The sequence below is a fragment of the Crocuta crocuta genome, unplaced genomic scaffold (genome assembly GCF_008692635.1).
Source record: "Crocuta crocuta isolate KB4526 unplaced genomic scaffold, BGI_CrCroc_1.0 scaffold112, whole genome shotgun sequence".
Classification (NCBI taxonomy): Eukaryota; Metazoa; Chordata; class Mammalia; order Carnivora; family Hyaenidae; genus Crocuta; species Crocuta crocuta.
This window is the reverse complement of record NW_027528818.1, coordinates 286,355-312,112: the sequence shown is the minus strand read 5'-3', so window position 1 is coordinate 312,112 and position 25,758 is coordinate 286,355. Positions and strand designations below refer to the sequence as shown.

General features: G+C 40.0%; 1 protein-coding gene across 4 annotated transcripts in view; it reads right to left on the bottom strand.

Annotated features, from left to right (window-relative positions):
- Window positions 1-25,758, bottom strand: part of SLC10A7 (solute carrier family 10 member 7) — a 259,094-nt gene that overhangs the window by 49,135 nt on the left and 184,201 nt on the right. For 2 of the 4 annotated variants that reach the window (XM_077755901.1, XM_077755902.1), the window contains 2 exons: window positions 22,155-22,190; window positions 3,133-3,216 (listed from right to left, as the gene is read on the bottom strand). In XM_077755901.1, coding sequence (XP_077612027.1) covers window positions 3,133-3,216; window positions 22,155-22,190 — 120 coding nt within the window. The remainder of the gene's footprint in view (window positions 1-3,132; window positions 3,217-22,154; window positions 22,191-25,758) is intronic. The other 2 variants (XM_077755903.1, XM_077755904.1) reach the window with 1 other exon arrangement.

The window sequence follows — 25,758 nt, the reverse complement described above, 5'->3', positions numbered from 1 at the left end:
GGCTGAATAGCAGTTTGCCAGCAGAAAAGATGGGAACCATAAGCTTTTGAAAAGCAGAGAGCAGTGAAGGGGCGTGGCCAGGTGAGCGTGGTGGGCATGTGGCTTGGCCCGGGAGGTGCCATTATGAAGACGGTGGGAGGTGACACTGGAGAGGCAGGGTGAGGCCAGACTGTGGAGGGTTTTGTGACTCACACAGGTATGGGCATTTTTAAGGAAGAGACTAACATAATCTGATTTATTTTTTAGGGCTGTCCTGGAAGCAGTGAAGACATTGGCTGGGAATTAGAAGAAGCTTAGGGCAGGGAGACACAGGACGTGCAGTAATTTAGACGAGAGATGACAAAGTGGTGGCATCCTCTCTGGCAGTGTGAATGAGGTCTCAGATGCCAGATGTGAGTAACTTCTGAGGCAGAAACGGAGGTGTTCAGTGACTGCCTGGATGTAAGGGAGTGAGAACGTACAGAAAAAGAGGAGGCAAGGTGGTTTCTAAAAGTGAGGACCAGGGGTGTGATTGTTAATTCCTAAGACTAGAGTACAAGAGGTGGGCAGGTAGATGTAAATATGTTTTCCTCTCCGAAAAAAGCCCTTAAAGGACTGTGGTACTAGAAGAATTTTTAAAAACTGCCTATGTTACTTTTTGACGACCTTTACTATTTTATAATTTACTGTAATACTTTACTAACTGGGCAAGTAAACGATGAACTATCTAACAATTCATTATTCTCTCTGGATATATAGTCTTAATTACATAAATTATATAATTATATATATAACTAAGTATATATATAACTATATATATATAACTATGTATAACTACATAGACTAAAACCATAGGCAAAGGGGTTTTTTTTGTCCACATGTTTTAAGCCAAACATTTATTAACAGAGATATTTCCAAGATCCACTAAGGTAAGAACGTGTGAGCCTCTAGTTATATGGAATTATTTTCAGAACCAAGAAAATAAGTATGGGTTTAAACTAACAGTATCCATAGCTTACCCTGTCTACAGCTGAGAAGGGCAGGTAGGTCCTGTTATGCTCTATAAGACAACATTTCCCTTACTGATCATAGAACTTTCACCTATTCATTCCCTTACTCACTTATTTATTGGGTGCCTATGGTCTGTGTATATAATGGTAAACAAGACAAATATGGCTCTTGTACTCATGAGGCTTATATTATAGTCTAATGGAGGAGGCAAACAGTTAATAAGCAAACCAAAGATACGTATACGTTCTGGCAAAGGTCAAGAAAGGAATCAAGGTGCTACAACAAAGAACAACCAGGGAGGGTTTCTGGGTGGCTCAGTCAGTTTAGCGGCCAACTCTTGATTTTGGGTCAGGTCACGATCTCATGGTTTGTGAGTTTGAGCCCCATATCAGGATAGGCAGGTGACATAATAATTATCCAGAATACCTGTGATGTGAGCAGCACTGTAGGAGTAGTTTTCCAAGTATCATATATATATATATTTTTTTAATTTTTAATTATTTTAGAGAGAGGGCATGCGCACAAGCAGGAGAGGGGGCAGAAGGAGAGAGAGAGAGAGAAAGAATCTTAAGTAGGCTCCATGCTTGCACAAAGCCCACTGAGGGACTCAACCCCACGACCCTGGGATCATGACCTGAGCCAAAATCAAGAGATGAATGCTCAACCGACTATGCTACATAGGTGCCCCTCATTCTATATTTAATTAAATGGAATTTTTGGACTACTTTTAAATCTTTCCCTTTATTAAATGTAGTGCATTTTCTAAAGTATAGCATAAAAAAAAATTAGGGGCATGTAGTGGATGCTATGGTGTGTTTGACTGAAGTGTTTATTCCCGTATCTTCAGGGCATGTTGGTTGTCCCAAAGATTTCAGCTGAGTTCCTCTTTGGAGCTTGCTGCTAAGGCAATAGACTCTCTCAAGGTTATACCTCTCATGGGGAGTGGAGGGAAGCCAGTACCTAATGCCTGGTCAGTGCAAGAGCATAAAGACCAGGCACTTTTGTCTTAGACAGGATGACCCTGAGGGGTCGGTGCAGCTAGAGGCCTTTACTGGAACTACATCGTCCTGAACCTCCTCCCCATCCTACTTTTCTTACTTTCCCAAAGGTGCTCCCCCCAAGGGAATTCCCCCAGCAAACTTCCTGCATGGACACCTGTGTCTCATACTCTGTTTCCCAGAGAACCTAGCCTACAACAGTGTGTAAATATTTCAAAGAGTTGTTTCTTGTTTAGTATTGACAGAGAATTTGAAAACGAGGATACTAGGTTTTACGGTGACAAAAGCTTTATATGCATCCACATTTAATTTATTTCTCACAACCACGCCTTGAGATAGGTACTGTCATTATACAATTTGATAAATTATGAACCTGGAGCTAAGGAGATTAAATGACTTGCCCAAGATCACACAGCAAATAAAAGGTAGAACTAAGAACTAGAGTCTAGTTGCTCTTAAACCAACATCTGTGCTTTTAACATAGAATGTTTTCCTAAGATTCACTCATTTTAGCAGTACAATTCTGTTTTCCATTACTGTATTTTTAAATTTGTATGTTATAATTCAATTATATGGTTATTATTAACTTGTTATAAAAGGTTAAATATAAGAATTTCTCTTATTAGTCTAATTCAATAAGAATGATAAAGGAAACGAAATTTTCTAAGATCTAATTTTAAGAACTAATAGAATTAAATGTGTATTTTATTAATTACATGATCACAAGTATGGTCACTGCTATTGAAGAGAGCCGTGAAGATGCCAGCCAGCTGGCATCTATGCTTTTTCCCAACAATAGTAATAAATGCCGAGACTTTATCAGAAGGAGCAGAATAAGGAAATGATTTGCTGCGTATTTTTAAGCTAGCTATATAGTTACAAAGTAGAGATAATAAATTAAAACAATCAAGATTCTATGCAGACATCCCTATCTAAAGCTATCTGCAGAGTATATTGATATCAAATAAAGAAATAAAAAGATGGGAATATTGTGATTGATGAAACATTGTGTTTCATGGTCTTATATTTTCTTTTCACTGTCTCTTCCTCTGGCTATCTTTTGTCTCTGCTGTCCTGACATTACATCGGAATTCACAATTTGATTCACACACACAAAAAGAACAGATAAAATTGGAAACCTTACCTGTCCAATAATGAGAGGAACCACAACAGTCATAAAAAGCTGAGAAAAAATAGATGTAAAAGGCACAGAAGAAGATGAGCCAAGCTGTAAAACAAGAATGTAAGAGGAGTTAGAATGACTTTGAGTTGGTTATCAAATATTGCTGTTAATTAAATGACACAGTAAGTGAATTCTCTCACAGCCACCAAAAATTTGGTAGCTATATAAAAATAACAAATGAAGTTACTTTTAATTTTCCAAATTTAGCACATAATCGACTAAGTAATTTAACACATAATTTTTATTGGGAAACTACCATTGAGGAAAAATGGTAACTATGATTTTGCAATTAACTTGAATTGCTTATTATTAACTACATTACTGATTAGTGAAGTCATTCTTTGTTCCTACTGTCCATAATCATGGCGTATTTCACCTACAATCACAGTCTGTGTGCTTTCTATTTCACCTGTCTGCAGATCCCTAAAACAAACAAGTGTGTCTCATTATTCTCTTAGCAAAATCACATTTTTATTTATGCAAATGAAATAGTTTCTGACTTTTCCACTCCTTCGAAACAAAGGCAATGAATCTCCTATACCTTTAAGATCTGCTCTTACACAAAATCTAGGAAATGGGAATTCCTGAAACAAATTATTTTTCCAGTTAAAATTTCAGTATATCTCTTCTAACATTTTAACGTTGCTCATAATTCCTCTTTTTGCCTCCCTCCCCGTTTTGTTTTTTTTTTTTTTTTTTNATTTTTTTTTTTTTTTTTTTTTTTTTTTGGTTCCTTCTCACTAATGATGGCAATCTCAGCCTCATAAATGTTCTATTGCTGGTGGCATAGGTAGTGTTTATCTGTAAACACTGTCCTACACTCACTGTTAGTCTCAAGTACCAAGAATTGCAGGCTTCCTATTAACTTTGTAATGGCTTTTGAAACCTCTTTCTGGCTTTCAAACCTCTCTGGACAAACAATAGCCTGTTCAATAGATGTTTATCTCTTTTATGAGCCCTCCTTGCAGCCAGGCTCTTTCAAGCCATCAAATAATGATCTCGCTGGAACTTGGCACTTTTACCCTTCCCCTGTAGACCAAGCCTCAATTTTCATATTTACCTATGTTTAATTAAATGTGGAAATACCTTGTGAAAGATAAGTTTTGTGAAAGACTTTGAGGTAGTAATGAATGAGGTCCTAGAATGTTAAATACAATAAATGAAACGTTTAGATAAATGAAGTCATTAGCTCAGAGTGATATGATGTAGGATCAATATTTTCGCTGATTTCAAATTCCTGCATGAACCAGCTTATCAAAATCCTTTCTACACCTTGGTGTATTTTATGAAATTCTGCCTCCATCCTCAGCCCCAATTTATAATGCACTCAATATGCCAAGAATGTATGTCCTGGCCCACTAATGGCCTGCATTCACTTAATACTAGCTTCAGCACTGACCACTGGCTCTGAGTTTAACCTACAAAAGCTGTAGTCTCTAACCTTTTCCTCCTAAACCAATATAAACTAAAGAAATGAAGAACGACAAACAGAAAAAGTGAAACTGGTGAAAAACACATAGAATTCCTGGTGTTATGGTGCATGGATGTTAGAGGTTCTTTTTATGCAAAGTCAAAGTATAAAAAGCTAATAATTCCACCCTATTTTAGAGCAACTATGTCTTTGAAGCACAGGTATTTAACAAATATGTATTTCTTTCCACAAATATTAATTCCAAGGATGCTCTTAGGTAAGAAATAAAAATTTTTAAATGTATATTTTATAGAGAAACTGAGGCACTGGATGAACAGAAAGATAAAATTTAAAGAACAAAGTTTTCAAATTCAAAAACATCCAGCTCAATGCTCTATCCATAAGGTTCACAATATTTGGAGAGAGGCAGTAGGATTCAGGGTGATAACCTTCAAGTAAAACCTATCAATTCTTGCCTGGAATCTCATGGGTAGATAAATTCACATATCCCTGTTCCTCTTTCTTCCCACCTCCCTCCCTCCCTTCTTTTTCGAGAGAGACACAGAGAGAGAAAAAGAACTCCCATGCAAGCATGGGGGGGAGGAGGCGGGGGGGGGGAGAGAGAAAGAGAGAGAGAGAGAGAGAGAGAATCTTAAGTAGGTTCCATGCCCAGCTCTGAGCCTGATACAGGGTTCAATCTCATGACTGTGAGATCATGACCTGAGCCAAAATCAAGAGTCAGATGCTCAACCAACTGAGCCACCCAGGTCAACCCCTGTTCCCCTTTCTATCTCAGCTCTACTATTATAAAATGTGTCTTTAAAATGTTTTAATGAATAACCATATCAAGCTATATTTTCTCTGTAAGCCCAGTGCTTACCGACCTAATACCTGGCAGAAATGATAAGTTTGCAGACAATAAAGCTGTGCACAATGAACAAAATGAAATAATTTGTAAATATAAGGTGCTAAGAAGTGCCACACTCTTATTCAAAATCATGTCCCTATTTTTTCTAAAGTTACAAAAACACAAAACTTAAGTATATTTTCAAAACCTCTTATCGGTGGTGTTATACAATCACCTGGCATTATTTTTATCACTGCTTGTTTATCACCAGTAACACAATTAATTCTGATATGCACCTAGAAACAAAAGCCATCTAGACATGATGAGAACCATATGAAGGAAGGAGGAGTGTGTGTGTATAAGTAGAGTGAGCTTTGCATGTTCTCTGCCCTCAGCTCTCCTCCATGGCCCTTCCTTAGCTCCTTAATGCTGCTTTGGAGGGAAAAACCTAAAACTAAATAGAATCCTAACCCTGGAGAAGACTTGGAGTCCCATTCCTCTTTTTAAAGAGGTGAAAACTGAGGTCCAGGCAGAAATGACTTGTAACTAAATACCTCTTAATACTTGCCTTATGATGTGAAATTGGCTATGCTCCTCAAACACATTTGAGCAACTCTTTAGTCAAATCTACTCTTGATAATAGTTCTCCTACAATGGAAGGCTCACTTGTTTAACAAAAAAGTATTGCTGGAGAGCAGTAACCCCAGAGATCAAATAGAGAAAAGTTAAAACATCACTTTGTTTATTAAGTTAATTTGGGGTTATTTTTAATCCCAATTCTATCTAAAAGATTGCATTTGGAGATAAGAGACATAAAGGAAAATTCATGTCAACGTTGGCTTTAAAATTTTTTATGTATTTTAACTTCTCCATCCATCACATAACAGACCATTTGTGTGTTCAATGTTTAGGCTTGTGTTCCTAGAAGGCGGTAGAAAAGGTGATCTCCAAAGTCCCTTTGTCCTCTAAAATGTCTGTGATCTCTGGTCTACTGGGTTGGGAACACAGGTTAGAGGAGCTCCCTGCTTTGTCAGATCAGAGGGCAGAGCAAGCTGGCCAGGGATGTAATTAACAGGGTTCATGAAGCCAGACTAGGTGCTTGGTGATGCTGGGGAGAAAATCCCACAGGATGGCTCCCTTAGAAGTGGCTCTGAAAGGAAGGAGATCCCAGTACTGAGGTCTAATTTGGCACAGGTCCTTTCTTTTGAATTGGCAACCAGACCTGTCACTGTGGTCAGTGTGAAGATGCAGAGATACCCTTGGGGAGGTTTCTTATGCTATGAAGTATACCCTGGCATCCAGAAGAAAGAAGAGCGAGCATCTGGCATAGGGTAACATATAAGAACATGACCAGAAGAGCACAAGACCCAATCATTTTGTATGCAAAGTTGATTTTAACTAAAGCAGAAGGATATATGTGCTAGGGATATTCTGTTCTTCACATTTTAATGAGGAACCTGTCATGGTCTCTATTGTAAAGACCAATGTGTTTATAAGAAGCATCAATAATTTGTACATTTGGATAGAGTTGCAGGTTCAAGATAAGGATGTATCAGGCCAGCACTTTGGGCTTCATTGAGCTACCCTGGCAGATTTAAAAGTGGATAGTCTCATACTACCAACCTGTATTTTAAAATACAGTGTGTTAAACGAACAATCCGGTCACTGGCTAATTTCTTTTAGAGATAGAATGCTTTGAAGCAGAGAACTCCCAATTAGGTTTGTTTATTTGTTTTAATATCATGCTGAGAAGAAAGTTTCGATGACAACTAAAGATGTGGAAATTTAGGGCCTTTGTGTTTAATTGTTCAAATAGTTAACTGGTGCCTCCTGTGAGTTAGGAGCACGTTCTAGGCACTGGGAATCCAACAGTGAGCACAACACAAAACCCCTCCTCTCCAAGAGGTGCTTTAAAATTCTTTTTTCTAAATGTTTATTTATTTTTGAGACAGAGAGAGACAGAACATGAGTGGAGGAGGGGCAAAGAGAGAGGGAGACACAATATCTGAAGCAGGATCCAGGCACTGAGCTATCAGCACAGAGCCCTCCACGGGGCTCAAACTCACAAACTGTGAGGTCATGACCTGAGCCAAAGTCAAGACACTCAACCAACTGAGCCACTCAGGAGCCCCTCCAGGAGTTGCTTTTTAAAAGTTGAGGTGTGTGTGCATGTCCACCCACCACCAAGTACACACGTGCTCTTTGCCATAGAACACCTTTCGTCCTGCTTACAATAACTAGAAAAGTTCTAGTGTTTTTCTAAGGGTTAATTCAAGTAGCACTACTTTAGGAATGCTTTCCAAACCCTCCTCCTGAAACACAGACTCAGCCACCCCCTCTTTCGTGGCTCTGCATTTCCACTATTCCTCTCAGAATCCTTGGTCTTGCTCTTGCGTACAAATCTGTCTCTCTCAGTAGATCTACAGTAGAACAGTAGACCTGTTCCAGAAGGTCAGGGACAGGGTCTTATTCATATGTATATCCCCAGAGCCCAGCAGAGTGACTAAGTTCTACATCTAGGGCAGTGGTTCCCAAACTTTAGCACATTAGAAACATCTGCAGGGCTTCGTAAAACACAAATTTCTTGGCCCCATCTTCAGAGAAGTTTGGGATGTCGAGAATTTGCATTTCTAATATGGCTCTGCTGATGCTGAGCAGGGTTCACGCTTCGAGAATCACTGATCTAGTACATAGTAGGTCACCAACAATTTTGAGTTCAATTAATGGATGCCAGTAATAAATAGGTAGAAAAAGAGGCCTGACCATGTTTTTTCTTTTCTTTCTATCCATCCCATTGCTTAATTCACAGTCCCAAGAAAAGGTACAAGTTGCCTGGCCTCCCAGCCGTCTCCTATAATGACAACAATGGCAACTTTAATCATAGACTTTCTATGTGCCAGACACTGCTCTAAATGCTTAATGTGTGCCAAACAATTTAATCCTCACAGCAACTCCTTCAGGTAGGTCTTACTAGTACCTCCATTTTCACATAAGGCGCCAGTGGCACAGAACAGTTGGACTTGGACAAGGGCATTAGCCAGAGGGTGCCAGAGCCAGGATCTAAACCTGGAAGTGTTGCTCCACAGCCCTCATACTTAATTTTTGTACTCTGCTGCATACTTATTACAGAAGGTACAGAACAGTGAAATGGTGAAGGGGGCAGCAGGGGAAGCCAAAGCTGGGATCCCTTCTTGCCCTTGTGAGAGAAAGAGAGGCAGTATGTGTGTGTATGAGTGTGTGTGTGTGTGTGTGTGTGTGTGTGTCTGTAGTGCCTACATGGAGATGGGGAACTAGAAGGCAGGCAGAAGTAAGAAGAGAAAGAAGAAGAAAGAAAAAGAGAGGTAGGGAGAAACTTGATAAGTAGTAACTGATGATACTATTTTCTCAACTCTCTCAAGGATGGTACCTAAATAGTCTCCAAGTAAATGCATCAGAAAGAGTTAATCCAAAATATACAATGGCTGTCTTAGGGCATTAGGACTTAATTCTATAACCTGGCAGAGAAAGGCTGAATGGAAGCAGGATTGACAGTTATCAATCCATTCAATTTAGAAACTGATTCGGAAAGAATCTGGGGGTTCAACCAGTAAAATATTATGAGGCCAAACAAGACTCAGAAAGACAAATAAGTAACAATTCTTGATGGAGACACTGACTGTAAAATCACAGTTATCAACCTACAGTTAGAAAACAGATGGTGTGTTTTAAATCACTTCTGTAAGTGAGCTGACCTGTAAATTGTCATTAATGCACCAGGTCTTCACTTGCTCTGCTGTGTAATCAGCCTTTTATCTCCTACCAGGGAAATCCATTAGCCACAGGCGTCTCTACTATTTGTGTCTCTTCTCAGCTATTAAAACATTATTGTATTAAATAATTCACCCTTGATGATTGGTCTTTGCTTTCATTAGCATCGCATTCGGGGAAAGTATAAGAACAATATTTACAGTTTATACTGTAGAATGATGAATGGTAAATCTCTGCTGTGAGAAAACCAGGACGAAGCCACTTCAGATTATAGAGCAGGATTTGTTCACTTCCTGCTCAATTTCCACCCTCCACCATGGCCTGCAGAACCCAGCCCTGGGGAGGAGAAAGGGGGACTCGCTTACTAGTGGCTCTAACTTTCTTATACCTCTACACAGACACACTCATAAATACCTGTGTCCTTCCCGTCACAAAGACAAGCATCACAGAAGAAGGGAGAGTGTCCCCAGGCCCCAGGCCCCCAAATCCTTTTAGATTTCCATCTTTCCTCAGGAACTACAGTTCAGCCTTTTTTTCATTCCAGCTGCCCCTTCTCTCACAGAGAAACCTGCAAACTACATGGATCACTTACACAAAATCAATGACCTAAATGTATACCAGCTGAGGGGCTCAATGTAAAAATGGCCATGATTTTTATCAAAATTAAAATACGATCGTTAAACAGCCATAATGATTCAGCTGCTTGCATAAAACTAAATATGGGCTACTGTCTGGGAAGTATATACTTAGTAGAGGAAATGAGCCTTTTTATAACTACATGTGTGGTATTTTTCTTTCTGTGAGAAGTAAAGAACAAAATAGGCTTTTAATAATTTTTTAAAGATAAAAATTATGTAAAACACTTATTTTTTATTATATGCTAACTTAAAAATAAGATGAAAAGCTTACCTTCCAATAACTCATGGAACTATCTATGTACAATTGTAAATTTTGGTTACTCAAACCACACAAGATGTTTGGTGAAATGTGCCCAAATGAACTGCAAGTTCTCTGTGGGGAGATGGGCTTCCAGGACATGGAAAGCTGGAGAGAGAGAGATACTCAGAAGCATCTGGGAACAAATTTTACTCCTAAGTCCCTGACCACAGTATTTGGTCTTGTCAGTCTATTTGGTTAGGGAACCAAAGAGCCTATTGTTGCTAAATAGTCCCTTAAGAGGTGTAAACATTTAAGTTCCCCCAGAAGAGTGCTCTCAGCTTGGGGAACAAAAGACAGGAGTGGCCTAAGGGAGCAGTTCCCTTCTGCTCTGACCGGACCCTACCTGCTCAGGGGACACCAGCAGCTGCCACTGGTGTTGGAGAGGGAACCAAGGGACAAGGGGAAAGCCTGGCTAAGGCAGTGCCACGTTCATCCAGTGTCACTGCCTCCCTTCCGCCAAGTCTGAGAAGTCCCAGACCAGCAGTGTCATTGGCCTCTCCGGGTCACTAATCCTGAAAAGGGGAAGAGGGTTATCAACGTCACTTCTAGAGCATTTGGAAATGGCTTGCCAGGCACTCCCCCTAGCCCTTTATGGTGCAATAAGATCAGAGGGTAGAGGGGAGGTGGTGGCATTAGCATTTACAAAAGATTCCACAGATTATTTTGCCTTACAAAATCCTCTCTGTGTGAGAACGACTTTTGAGTGATTTTCACATGCAGCCCAAAGATAAGCTGCTCTCAGGCTCAAGAGGAGGAGATGTGTCTTCACCTGCTTTAGGAACACTTGGGCACAAGGTAGAAAGACTGGTTCAGTGAGAACAACAGGCAATCTAATGGACAGTTTCCCTTTAAGGGCTTAATGTTTTATCACTTTATACATCACACATGTGTGACCATCAATTACACAATCATCTTTGGGAACATATTATAAAAAATAATTAGACTATCGTGCACGACACTAATGGCTGTATTCACTGTGTCTATTGATAGGATTAAAAGTGGAATAATTTTCTATCACAGATGGCCAATTACAAGGGCAACTAATGATGAGTGTAGCCTCGAAAGCTGCCACTGATCTGTCTCCCTAACCCTGGGCCTGTCTCGTTCACAAATTCGTGAATCACGTAGTCTGAACCGCGTAGGTTAGCAGTTAATTTTTTCCTCTAAATTTCTTCCATGTTCTTTATCCTGGTTTACCCAAATAAGCTTTAAGTTCCTTCTACGCAATAACTATGCTTTATTCTTTTTTGTCTTTCCTATTTTACCTAAGATATACATGTTCCAGAGATAACAACTGATGCTGATAATAGGTCTTAAAATAAGAGGTGTCTCCTAGGAGGCATGCTTTGTGAGCATAACTTGGAAAGGCACATGCAATGGGGCACAGAGCCTGGTTGAGAGCGCATGATGTTCTTTACTACTTGTAGAGCCTCAAGTGAATTACAAAACCTCTCTGAACCTAAGTTTTCTGATATAAAGTGAGGATAATACATCGAAAGGTAGTCATGGGATTATGTATGAAGTACGTATTATAGATACCTGTTAAAAATTATTCTACTTTGGGGCACTTGGGTGGCTCAGTCAGTTAAGCGGCCAGCTCCTGGTTACAACTCAGGTCACGATCTTATGGTACGTGGGCTCCAGTCCCACATCGGGCTCTGCACTGACAGTGCAGGGCATGCTTGGGATTCTCTCTCTCCCTTTCTCACTGCCCCTCCCCTGCTCACTCTCTTTCACTCTCGCTCTCTCTTAAAATAAATATCTTAAAAAAAAATATTCTACCTCTCCTCCCACTCCCCCCTGTCCTCCTGGAAAAACAAAGTTGCTTATACAGTGCTGTGAGAATTCAAGCCTACTGGATTTAAGAACCACTTAAATGGGAAGTAACGGAAGAGAGAGTCACATCACTGGATCATATAGGGAGCTCAGAAACAGAACCTGGTGTGCGTGCAGTGAGTGACATATGTTTGTGTGTGTGTGTGTGTGCGCGCGTGTATGCATGTCTAATGATCATAACGCCTTATAAATAACTGCTTGAACGGAGGCTGGATTCCTAAGAAATAAAGTCATATCAACTCAGCTGAGAAAGAGCAGCAGTGGTGGTGCTCCACTTACTTAAGGGATTGCTTACATCCTACTGAATGGGTAAGGGTGTGGATGAATGTTTATCAAAATCCCAAGATATTGATGTGACATTGATGTGAAGATGGTCTGATCCAAAACTCTGAGGACATGACTTTCAGAAGTGGTCCACACGTTTCCAGAGACCTAGATGTTCAATGACCTTTATGGCTAAGGTGGAAATGAGGCCTTGATCTGTTGTTTTAATGGCACAAGCCCAAAGGGTTACTGACCCTCCCCTGCTGAGCATAAACTTATTTAAATAAATCGGTGGTCTACGTCTACAGAATTAATGGAGTTTGAGACCATGAATATGGTCTCCTATATGCGGTGTCTTTAGATCATGACTGCAGTAAATTAGACAGACCTATTCTATGGTGTGAATACAGACACTTGTCTTAACTTTCACAGGGAGTAACAAAGAAGTTTAGACATGGTTTCCTTCCATTCCTCAGAATAAACCAGATGTGGTTGGGAAGGAGATGTGGGGTAGCAGCTAAGTTAGGATTGAGGGGAACAGGAGGCCACAGAAGCAGAAGCTTTACATCGCCTGATGGGCTGTTCCAATATGGTACCCTTGGACTTCAAACCGGCTCCCTGCTCTTACTGCCTAAGTGCTAAACTCAGCACTGTGGCCTCTTCATCTTACTACCACACTACACTACAGTTCCAGTCTTAAAAATCTCTCTCCTTCAGTTTTCTCTATTATTTGTTGCTGAACAAAGACTATAATAATGGCTGGTAAATAACCATATCAAGGAAAGGAAAGACATGCAAGTTTTAAGTGATGTTAGATATAACAGAGAATGAGAACCATGCATATGAGAAAATCTGAAGTAAGTAGGAGATCTTTTGAATTTCCATCTATCTTCTCTTTTTCCTCAAATTAAAAGTTTTCTTTTGGTACAAAATTCATCGTAACCCCTGCCTCTCACTTCTATTAAATAAAATGTTTTCTATTTTAGTAATCTTCTTTGAAATATTTTGATATTTGTGATACTTAGAATTTTGGGCTTGGATTTTAATTATCTATGAATGTATTCTATTTTCTCTATAAACACATAAATTCTTTGAGAGAAAGATCCATGTCAGATTGATCTTTGTAATATTGATAGTGCACAGTAGGCATTCACACACTGAATACAAGAATGGATGTTTTGCTTAATATTATTGAAAAAAACCTATAAATTCTCTTTTGTAGCAAATACAAGGTAAGATTTTATGCATCAGGCTGAGACCCTCACCTTCTAACCATCCATTTATCATCCGAACTGTTCTAATCATTCATTACTCACCCACCTTTCTATTCCACTCCTTCCAAGAAATATTTATTGAATATTTGGCATTGGAGGTAAGGTAATGAACACTGCATGCCTTGTTTCTAGCCTAGGAGAACCTAAAATCTCGTGGTTGCTTAACCACTTGTAACACTGTTTTGTAAGGAAAATTAAGATGGAATTCCAAGTAATGAAACTATAAGTGCAGTTTTGAAAGCTGGGAAAGGCTTAATTTATCCTTATGATAGGAACTCTGTGAGCTGCTGCATATCCACTGATAGCAGAAAGACAATAATTTCTGCCCCTGCCATTATCAGAGGTTTATTATCAAGAGAATTCAGGTAGTATATATAAAAATTTTTATAGGTTTATTTATTTATTTTGAGACAGAGAGAGACAGAGCATGAGAGGGGGAGGGGCAGAAAGAGAGGGAGACACAGAATCTGAAACAGGCTCCAGGCTCTGAGCTGCCAGCACAGAACCCAATGCGGGGCTTGAACCCATGAACCACAAGATCATGACCTGAGCTGAAGTCAGACACTTAACTGACTGAGCGACCCAGGTGCCCCTGAGGTAGTATATATAAAAGCACTTCAAATCTTAGAAGCAAATGGTGATATTTCAAGGACAGTTTTATTGCTCTTACTGTCAGCCACGGTAAACATTGGATTTATTTACATGTAAGATTATAAAATTATATAAACTATATGTGATTATAGAATCTTAAAGGTTTAAGTTTTAAGACTGCCCATGATTAAGGTCTGGCAAGTTGGACTGTTGCTGCGTCTCAGATAAGTGTTTCTGCAGAACCTTGACATCCTTCCTGGAATTACTTTCTATTTTCCTTTCTAAAGTGTCAAATGTAAATAATTAGCGCTTGCATGGTTCTTTACAGCTTACAGCATGCTTTCACATAAATTAACTCATTTCAGCTTATCATAATCCTCATAATCCTCATTTTACAGAGAAAAATCTGAGACTGAGAAGGATTAGGGAAAATCAACTGCTACACAAAAATTTGGCTGCAAGCAGAATCAAAATTTTATGACTTCTCACCATATATACCCATGCTACCGATCTACACACAGACTGTGAGGGAAAATGAAGTCAGTCCCTTCAAAATGACTTTATAATAAAGGAATGTGTGCCTGAAGGTAGAGCATGTAACAGGGAAATACCAATCTTAAAAGTACTCTTTGGACAGATACATTCCTCCATCTGTCGAACTGACATGTGACACAGTAAAAAAAAAAAAGTTCCGAGGGGTGCCTGGGTGGCTCAGTTGGTTAAGTGTTCGACTTCAGCTGAGGTCACATCTCACAGTCTGTGAGTTCGAGCCCCGTGTTGGGCTCCATGTTAACAACTCAGAGCCTGGAGCCTGCTTCGGATTCTGTGTCTCCCTCTCTTTCTGCCCCTACCCTACTTATGTTCTGTTCTCTGTCTCTCAAAAATGAATAAATGTTTTAAAAATTAAAAAAATATATATATATATAAGTTCAGTCTTCCTCCTGGCATAGAGCTTCTAAAATGTTGTAACTTCTTGAGTCATAGTGATAGTCATAGAGTCATGAGCATGTTATTATAATATTTGTTTTTCTGTCCCCAGTTCCTGGCACAGAGGGGTTCAGAGAGTTCCTGGATTGGTGAATGCCCACATGTAGGGGGTTAGTATACCTCAAACTCCATGGGGACAGAAGATCCTGTACTTGGGACCCTTTTAGACCTTGCCCTATGTACCTCTGCATCTGGCTTTTTATATATCTTCTTTATAATATCATTTATGATAAACTGGTAATAGCAAATAAATGTTTCCCTGGGTTCTGTGAGTCATAAAAGCAAATTACTGAAACTGGGGAGGGGTCCTGGGAATCCGTGAGTTCAAGCCATGTCAGACAGGAGTGTGGGTACCCTGGAAACTCACTACTTGCAATTGGTGTCTGAAGTAGGGGGCAATCTTGTGGGACTGAGCCCTTTACCTGTGGGGTCTGTGCTAACTCTGAAAAGTGTCAAAACCAATGGACACCCAGTTAGTATCTACAGAAAACTGGGGAACTGCTTGGTGTGGAAACCCCACACATTTGGTGTCAGAAGTGTTGTGATTACAGAAACAGTTTTCCTTTACCAACCATCCATTCAAAAATATTTCTTTAAAATTTTTTTTTATTTCTTTTTTCTTTTTTCTTTTTTTGAGAGAGAAAGAGAGTGGGAAGGGGGTGAGATGGGCAGAGGGGGAGGGAGAGAATTTTAAGCAGGCTTGGCACAGAGCTCGCCAGGGAGCTTGATCTCTTGACTATGGAATCTTAACCATGAGATCTTGACCTGAACTGAAATCAAGAGTCAGAGGTATAACCAAACAAGCCACCCAGGCACCCCTCAAAAATATTTTTGAGTGGCATCCATGGACAGGCACTATTTTGGGCACTGGGGTTATAGCAGTGATCAAAACAGATAAAGTCCTTGCTATTCTGTGATGCTTATATTCTAGCTGGGGAAGATAGATTAATGAACAGACTAACAAATGATTAAGATATCATGTGATAATAAATGCTAAAAGGAACAGTTAGGTATGGTAGGTGGGGAGAGATTGGTGGAGAGAGGGCATATTGTTCCATATGAAGTAGTTAGGAAAGAGCTCTCTCCTAAAATGACATTTGATTGGAGACCAGAGGTGAAAGTGAAGGAGAGAGCCATGTGGATATCTGAGGGGAAAGTCCAGGCTGAGTCAACACCAAGTGTAAAGACTCAGGATGGTGCTTGGTGCTGGTAGAGCATCCCACTGTATGTGCCCATTCCATTCAATCTCCATAAAACAATTTCCAATCTTCGCCTCTTTCACCAAGTCTCCAATATCTCCTTGCTTTTTTTGTCCTCCATGCCTAGCTTCACTTGCCATTTCACTGGGAAAATGTAAACAATCATAAGAAAACTTACACAAGCTCCCATAGTTACATGAACCAATTTACTTACATATTTGCCCTTATACCATGGCTCCCCTCCTATTACTATGAATAAACTATCTATGCTTAGGGGGCCACACTCTCCCTTTGTGCACTAGAGCTCACCCTCTTTCTCCTATTCAAGGACATGGGTCCACAAATTCTCCCTTCTTTTTCGGTCTGAATTGTTTCTTCTCTAACTGAATGAATATCAAAACAAATATCCTAATACTTTTCCCAACTTAAAAACAGATCCTACATTAACTCTGTTGCTGCCCCATTTTCTGCATCCTTTACAGCAGAATTCCTCAAAAGAGTTGGTGACTATCACTGTGTTTAACTCTTTTTCATTCATTCTTGAACTGACTTTAATTAGGCATTTGCCTCCACATCTCTGCTGAAATAGCTCTTCTTAGGGTCCCCACTGGCCTCCATCTTGTTAAAAATGATGTTTGATTCTCAGACTTCATTTTATCTGAACTATTACCATCATTTGAAGTAGTTGACCATTCTCTCCCTTTTTGAAACACATTCTCTACTAGCTTCTAGGACACAAAAACCTCTTGGTGTTCTTCCTAAGCAAACTGGGTATCTTTGGTGGTCTTTGCTGACCTATTATTAGAAGGCCACAGAACTCAGTCCACTGATATCTTCTCTATCCTCTCTTGGTAATTTCATTCTGTCTAACTTCAAGTCCATCTCTATGCTGACTTCTCCCAAAAGTGTATCTCTTATCTGGACCTTTCCCCTGAATTCCAGACTCACATAGTCATCTGCTTACTTGACTTGTCTACTTTGATGTCTCAAAGGCCTCTTAATCCAAACATGTGCAAGACTGAGTTCTTTATGGGTTTCTTTAACTTGCTCAGCCCTACAGCCTTCTCTTTCTTCTCTACAGTAACTCTGTCCTTCCAGTTGCACGGAGTTAATCATCCTTGACTCTTCTGTGTCCTCATAACCTTCATTCAATCTTTCAGTTCTTTCAAGATCTGCTTCCAACTACTGCCTACCATTTACTCAACCATGTTGGTCCAAGCTAAACCTCCTCTTGCCATGATATTGTACTAGCTTTCTAATTGGTTTTCCTGTCTCCACTTTTATCTCCTTATATCTAGTCTCAATCCAGCATCCAGAATCATCCTTTGAAAAGGTATGCCAGGACATGCTATTCTTGTGATCAAAACTCTTTTAATGGTTTTCTGTCTCTCTCAAATTACAATTAAAGCTCCTTAACAAAGGACTTCAAGGACCTATATAATTTGGTCCCTGCCATGACTCTGGCTTCATCTCCATCTAGTCTCCTCCTTGCTCACTGCATTCCAGCCATACTGGCCCACTTGCTATTCCTTAAGGACAACGTATATGCTCTCAGGACATCTCCACTTGCTGTTCCTTCCATCCAGAACTCTCTACCATCAGAAGTCTCTCTTATCTAAGTCATTCCTCAAATATCACTTTCTCAGTGAGTTCCACCTTAACCTCCCTATTTAAAACAGCAATTCTCTCAACCCATTCTGGCACTTCTTATTCTCCTTCCTCACTTTATTTTTCTCTTTAGTATGTATCACTCATATATTATATTTTTACTTATTTGTTGGTAGTTTCTTTCCACAAGTACATAACCTCCACAACATCAAAGATGTATCTTTTGGCTCACTGCTATAATATTTGGCACCCAGGAAAGTACTTATTACTGAATGAGTGATGAATAAGTTTAAATAACTTTGGGTGATTTGCTATAAAACAGAGGACAGAAATGGAGTGTAGGCAGGATAAGGGGAGATTTAAGTTTTAAGATATGTAATATCACAGAATACTTATATATTAATAGAAATGATCCAGCAGAGATAGAAAATTTGATAATACAGGACAAAGAGGGAAATCGTTTTGAATTGTATTGTTAAGTAGGCAATAAGAGATAATACAACAGGAGGGACTGGGCTTGGATGAGGGCAAAGACAGTTTATCTATAGAAATAGGAGAAAAGGCAAAGAATATAGATGCAGGTTGGCGGGATCTTGTAAAATTTCTCTGATTGCTTCTAATTTCCTCATTGGCAACTTTCTGCACCAGTTGAGATGAAAAAGGAGAAGAGGCACTGGAGATTTGAGAAGCAAGGAGAAGGTAGGAAATGACTCTCTAAAGAGTGGGAATGAGGATTCATTAGGGGAAGGTAAATAAGATCACCAGGCTCACAATTAGTGGTCATGAATTTCAAATGAGACCAGTCAGCATGGTAGCGTGTGTTCCAGACATGTTCAGGTATGTATGCAGAAAAGGTATAGGGTTGGATTTGCCATGCAAATATGAAGCAGTAAGAGATGAGCAAGGTTGTCAATGGTGTATGCAAAAAAGTAATTATAACAGACCAGGAGATCTAGGCTAGGTAAGCTGGGGTGTGAGGGGATGGGAGTGAGGGGATGAGTATGTTAGAGGCTCTGTTAAGGTGATAAGGTAAATAAACTGGCCATTCTAGCAAGTCTGAAAAAATCTGAATGTGGGGTGTAGGTCACAAAGATAGGAGCTATTGGTAAGAGAAAACATTTGAAAATAGGAGTATAGAAGGATGCCATTACTGGCAGTAATAAAGTCAAGGTTGTGACTAGAGGAGTGATTGGCTGAGATGAAGTAGAAGGCAATCTTACTGGAGAAGAGGTCAAGAATTTAGAGGCTAGAGTATTAGGAGGATCAATTATGTGAATTTTAAAAAGCACCAAGAATTAATATAAGTGTACTATTAAAAAGAAGACAAGCGGAAGGTACTAACACTTTTTTAGACTCCTAGAGAGTGACCTGGGGTTCTACTGATAATTAGAGCACGGAGTGGTAGTAGGCAGTATAGGCATATTGGCATAACCTTCAGAGAAATGAGAATATTTTGTGGAGAAGGCATGGGAAATGGTCTGGAATTGGTAATGATGTGCAACAAAGACACCTTACCCCATTTCAAGGCTCAGTGATATGAAAAACACCTGCAGCAGAAACATGAGTCAGAGGACAGGTTTCAGTTAGAGCAAGATGGTGAGGGGGACACTCTAAGAGGTCAAGAATACAGAAAAGTGAGGTTCTATCTGTAAAAACGGCCTTTAATAGCTCCTGTATCTGAACATTTAGAAATTTCCATCTTCAAGATATGATTTCAAAGAGACAATTCAACTTGCAAGGGTTGTATTTGCTTCCTCAGCTTCCCTAACAAAATACCACAAACTGGCTGGCTTAAACCAACAGACATTTGTTGTTTCACCGTTCTGGAACCTATACATCTGAAATCAAGCAAGAGCACGCTCTCTCTGAAAGCTATACATCTGAAATCAAGCAAGAACACGCTCTCTCTGAAAGCTACAGGGGAAAATCCGTCTTGTCTCCTCCAGCTGGGACATCTGCCAGCGGTCGTTGCCGGTCGTTGGCTTGTACGTGCATGCATCACTCTAACCTCTGCCCCCTCATGACGTGGCCTTCTCCCTCTGTCAGGCTCTTCTTCTTGTAAGGGCACCAGTATTGGATTAAGGGTGCACCCCACGCCAGTATGACTTCATCTTAAATAATTATATCTGCAACGACCCTATTTTCAAATAAGGTCATGTTCTGAAGTACTAGGGGTTAGAACTTCAACCTCCCATCATGGGAGGACATGATTCAACCCATTACAGGGGTGCTAATAAAAAACACTATACATCTTTTATGGGATGTGTTCCAATTTAAGTTGCTCAGGTTTTTGTCCTACTCGGTAAATGAAGCCTGGCAATTCAATGTTTAAGCAATGGCCTTGGTTTGTAAAATGCATGACAACCTAAACAGACAAAAATGTGTTATATACTGTGCATGTGGTTTAAGGTCATATAACATAGACGTGTCTATTGATGTTGTGTGACGATGTCACTGAACCTGGTGGGGAAGCCTAGTTAGCTAGCTCAGAAGGGAAGCCTTAAACTTTGAAGTTGAGGGTCATGGAGTCTCACTATTCTTGCAGCTCTCTCATTTTAAAATGTCGAACCAGGTAAAGCTCACAAGCCTTTGGGTCTAAGAGGAGGGGAAAGCTTGCAACAGTGTGATGTCATAATGTTAACGAGCTGAGAACATCTCTTGCTATGACGGGAAATGGGCAGAAGAAGGAGAAAAACACTCATCTGGTTCTGCAGTCATGAGCTGAAACAGGGTCCCAGAGATTCCAGACTCCGAGATACTCAAAAGTGCTATCCTAGGTCTCAGCCCCACAGTTGTGGCTGCGACTTCTCCACAGCTTGTCTTGAAAGCATCACACGAGTAAGGGATGCCCCGTTTCTGCAATGGAGAAAACCTGGACTACACAGCCATTTACTGGGTATTGGATTAGATACTCAGCTTCCTACTAGTTCTCAGACCCCACCGCAGGTGGCGGCCTCAGAGTGGCCTGCATCCTGTGCCTGTTGAGGGCTGCTCCTCACAAATCGCAATCCAAGGTCTTAGAAAGAACACTGAGGGGCGATCCTAGTTCCTCGCATCTAGTGAGCAGGTAGGCACATAGCAAGTCTTTTCTTCCAAATGAATGCAAATCAATATCCACTTCAATATTAATGTGACTCACTGTGAATTCTGAATTGGTGAAATCCAAACTAATGAGGTTTGTATGCTGAGGGAAGTGATCTGATGATTTGACTCTTCTTAACCCTGTCAGCATGGAGCTAGCATTTCAGAAGGGATAGGGGAAGGGAGGTTTATTACTTGAAGGTAATGTCTTTCATGAAAGATGCAGAATCCAACTGTTTAGTAGGGCATCTCTCCCTCTCCACTTCCTGCACAGCTTGTAAGAAATGAAGTCCCTCACACTATTACTCTAATTGAATTCCAACTTGGGTAATTACACTATAATTAAATAAATTTTCCCCATAGTTTTAATTCACTGACAAATAGTGCTAGTCAAACAGCTACATTTCACTCCCAGAAATGATCCCCAACTCCATTTCAGTGATGAGTGGAGTGATTTATATTTGGGAAATGTGTGTATGAAAAATGCACAGTTCATAAAATATTTTAGGTATCATTCATGATTACATATGCTTTTCTCAGCATGAGATAACATTAATTTCTATTATAATCTTTCATCCAATTTCTCATATGTGTAGTGCCAAAAGAAATAAGACAGTTAATTAGCATTTCTTATTTTCAGAACAATTTTTGTTTAGTTAGCCAGTAGCTTGTATTTTATTTCTGAAGCACATTTCATTGTCCCTGGCAGACAGACAAGGTAGGTGTTATTGTTTCCCACTCTACGGATGAAACAATTGAGGCAGGATTCCCCAAAGTAAGGAAGCCAGTTACCACAAGCCATGGAAATTATACTTCATCTGGTCCCCTGGTCCAAGGCTCTTTCCCTCAAACACTGGGTCACTAGCAATCACTTGAGTTTTACCAGCAAGAAAATAAAGAGCACGCATATCTTTGTGCCCTGTACCACAAGTGATTACTTTGTAATAATTAATGATTCTGCCAGGAATCAGAGGCCTAATCTGTGGGCTCTGATGCTGTCCTTGGTTCCTGAGACCACAGAGATCCTTTGTGTCTCCATGTTATTATTTAGTACAGTTTAACTGGAGGAGCAGTTCAACGTGTGAGGCAAAGTGGTACAAAAGGATTCAAATTTCAATTTTTTGCCCCTAATGATCTTTCTTAAAGGGTTGTTGATGGCTTTTGATAAAAGATATGAAAGACGACATCAAAATACTCACAAAAAGCAGCAGTAGCAGGGGTGTTATCACGATGCCCTGAAAGAAAAAAAAGAGATGATGATCATTTATCAGCCCAGAAAGCAGCACACTTTCTTTGCCACTTTAAACTCTGATGCATGGAAATGTTGATCCTTCTCACTTCCGTTTAATAAAATCGAGGTGATAAAGATGAGGGAGCCCCAGTTTTGGCTCTCCCTACCACAACGCCTTAGCATCTCTATTATAATTACTCACATTTGGCATCATTAAAAGTACCAGCACCAATCTTCCTTACGCTCGTCTGCCCTTTTTAAAACCGAAGTTGCCGTCCATGTTATATACGGATCACTCGGGTGAAGCTGGCAAGCCTCTCACTCCAAGGCTTTCAACTCTAACTTGGATAAAGTGCCCCCTTTCAAGAGAAGACAGGTGGCTTAGTCCCAGTTGGGGTCCTCTCCTGAGCAAAGACCACGTCAGTTGTGATGAATGAGATGTCGTGATTTTGTAATGTGAACCGATCTCCCCTAGGAAATGAGCTGGGATCTCAAAACTCATTTCACTTGATTAGACTCCATGTCTCCATGGTGGAAGGCAAGTCTTTCATCTAATTCAGCCACATAGGACCACCTCAGTCCCTCTGCCTCCCCTAGGCAGAAAGGAGCAAAAGATTTGTTTTCTGCAATGACAGGGAACAGTTTGAGGCTGTTGTCAATGAGGCAGGATACAAGCTTTTAGGTTTCTTGAAGGTAAATCTTTAAAACTAGGTGTTTGAGTTGGGAGTTAACATGACAGGTTTCAGTTTTAGAGCAGCAGATGATTATTCGCTCCTCTTAGTTCTTGCTTTATCTCTCAGTGCTTCATTATGATTTATACAAGAAAAAGCATTTCATATTTTTATTAATGAATTCTACTTGAAACTTTAACATTCCAAAGAGACTGTGTGTGTGTGTGCGTGCACACACACATGCGTGTATGTGTGTATGTATTGTGTGTGAGAGACAGATAGAAACTATACTGTGCCCAGGATCTAGGTCTGGGACCATTTCATTAAATTTGGAAAAAAGTCCTTTTGATATTTATATGAAATCCTTTCATCATTATGGTAAATAAATCCTTTTGGATGTGGCCCAGAAGAGGCTGGCTTACTTTATATGAACATTGCTATTGTGACTTTCTTAGGCATATACCACATGTGAAGATTCACCCATGAGCTTTATTGGTTTTTTTTTTTTAATGTTTTTTTTCTCAGAGAGAGAGAGAGAGAGAGAGAGACAGTGTGAGCAGGGGAGGATCAGAGAGAGGGGGAGACACAGAATCTGAAGCAGCCTCCAGGTTCTGAGCTAGCTGTCAGCACAGAGCTTGAAGCGGGGCTCGAACCCACGAACCATGAGATCATGACATGAGCCAAAGTCGGAAGCTTAACCGACTGAGCCACGCAGGCGCCCCGTTTTATTGTTAAATAATAGAATAAATACTTCTATATGGAGCAAACATTTGCAGTTGGCAATAACGAATACACTATAAGTATTATATTTTTAATCTGTTCGCTAAGTGTTGTGACTTATCAAGTCCATTGGTGTCGATGAAACAGGCTCTCATTAGCACTTTTAGGAGAGCTAAGTGTGCAAATGGCACAGGCAGTTTTAAGAGCTACTGTCCCTCAGTGATATGGAGTGTATTCAGACTTTAGGAGGAACTACAGACTTTACAAGGCCATGTGGAAATGAAAGTATCTGTCTGTTTTAGTCAATGAGGGAGCCATCTGATTTTTAGTCAATCTGTTTAAACATTTATCGAATGACCACTTACATGCCAGGCACTGTTCCATTAATGAGAAAAATTAGTGGGAACTGATCTGGCAGAAAGGAAAATAAGGATATTCCAGAAAGAAGGAAGGGAATTTGCAAAGCTATAAAAAGTCGAGCAGGGTGGGAAGGTGGGAAGAAAAGTATGAAGAGACCAGGTCACTAAAGACTTCGTGGCCAGAAGAGGGAGTTCGGAGCTGATCCCATCAACAATGGCAAACAACTGAAGAACATCAAGTAAAGGTACAATGAGGTGGTAGATAACTTAGTATATGGAGAATAAACTGGACTTAGCTTATAAGCTAAACAATTTTACCTTTGTTATCTATCAATTTACTCAAGTCCAGATAAATGAAAATAAAACTTATATTCATGTTAATTATGAAACACCAATAATATTACTAACACTTCTAAGAAACAAGGTATGGTGTCTGTGACAGGATAAGAATTTTCAACCAGGAGGAAGGCTTAGCACTGTCACCTCTCTGAGGACATCTGTCTCATATAGAGGAGGCGGAGCCACACTGGTGTCACATAGTACATGGGGACCCACATTCTTCTTGGTGACCACTTATTTTCCTTTGCCACAGTGGAAGAGTAGCAGTAGAAGTAATAATACAAGACTATTAATAGCATTTTGCTTTCAGCACTTTCATGGAGCACATTTTATTTTATATTCAAAATTTTTTAGTGTTTATTTTATTTTTGAGAGTGAGAGACAGTGCATGAACAGGGGAGGGGCAGAAAGAGACACACACAGAATCCAAAGCAGGCTCCAAGCTCCAGGCTCCGAGCTGTCCGCATAGAGCCTGACGTGAGGCTTGAATTCACAAATCGTGAGATCATGACCTGAGCCAAAATCAGGCACTTAACCAACTGGGCCACCCAGGCGCCCCTCATGCAGCACGTTTTAAAATCTGGCCCTCCCCTACTGAAGGAGATAGGTTACATAATAGTCCCATTGCATAGATGGGGAAGTGGGGTTCAGAAAAGTCAAGCAAATAGCCCCAAACCACACTGCAAATAAACAGCAAAGGTAAAGCCTGGATTTGGGCCTGCTTTGGCCCATCCCAAATCCAGAACTGATTCCACTACACCACTGGTCCTGGGTGGCAGCTTTCAGCAGCTGGTACAATTTTCCACAGAGTTCTGTTTAGTATATATATGGAGTGATTAGTTGCAGTATGATTTGATCTCAAGGTGATGCGCAATTCTTAAAGATGATTTTAGTGTGGAAGGCAGCGTATTATTATCTACAGATTTCCCTGCCTGAATATTTCAGCTGTATGGTTACAACACACAATAGTTTCTCTGCAGTTCTTCCAAAGGCTTATGATGTTTGTTCCTAAATTTAAAAATTTCCTAGCAAATAGGATGCATTTTCTAATTCTGGATTCAAGATTCCTCATTACTTTCTCAAAAACGTTCAATTTCATTAATGAAGACTGAATTGTTAGATAGTGCTGAAATCTGTTTTTCAATTGCATTAGGAAATGAGTCAGTCACAATGCCACTAATCCCGGTAAGCATACCATACATTTTAGTGATGTCACTATAATAATGATCAAAATACTAATAGCCCACATTTATGGAGCATTGATCTTACACCGATGATGTGCTAAGGACTTCATGAGTGTTATCCTATAGAACTCTCACAACAAGCCTGGGAGGTAGGCACTATTATTATCCCTATCTACTATGGAAGGAAACTGAGTCTCAGAGATACTGAGTGAAGTATGAGAGGGCAGTGCCAAGAATTCAATCTAGATCTTCCTGACTTCATAGCCAGTGAGCCTGAATGGTGCAAATAAAACCTTTGC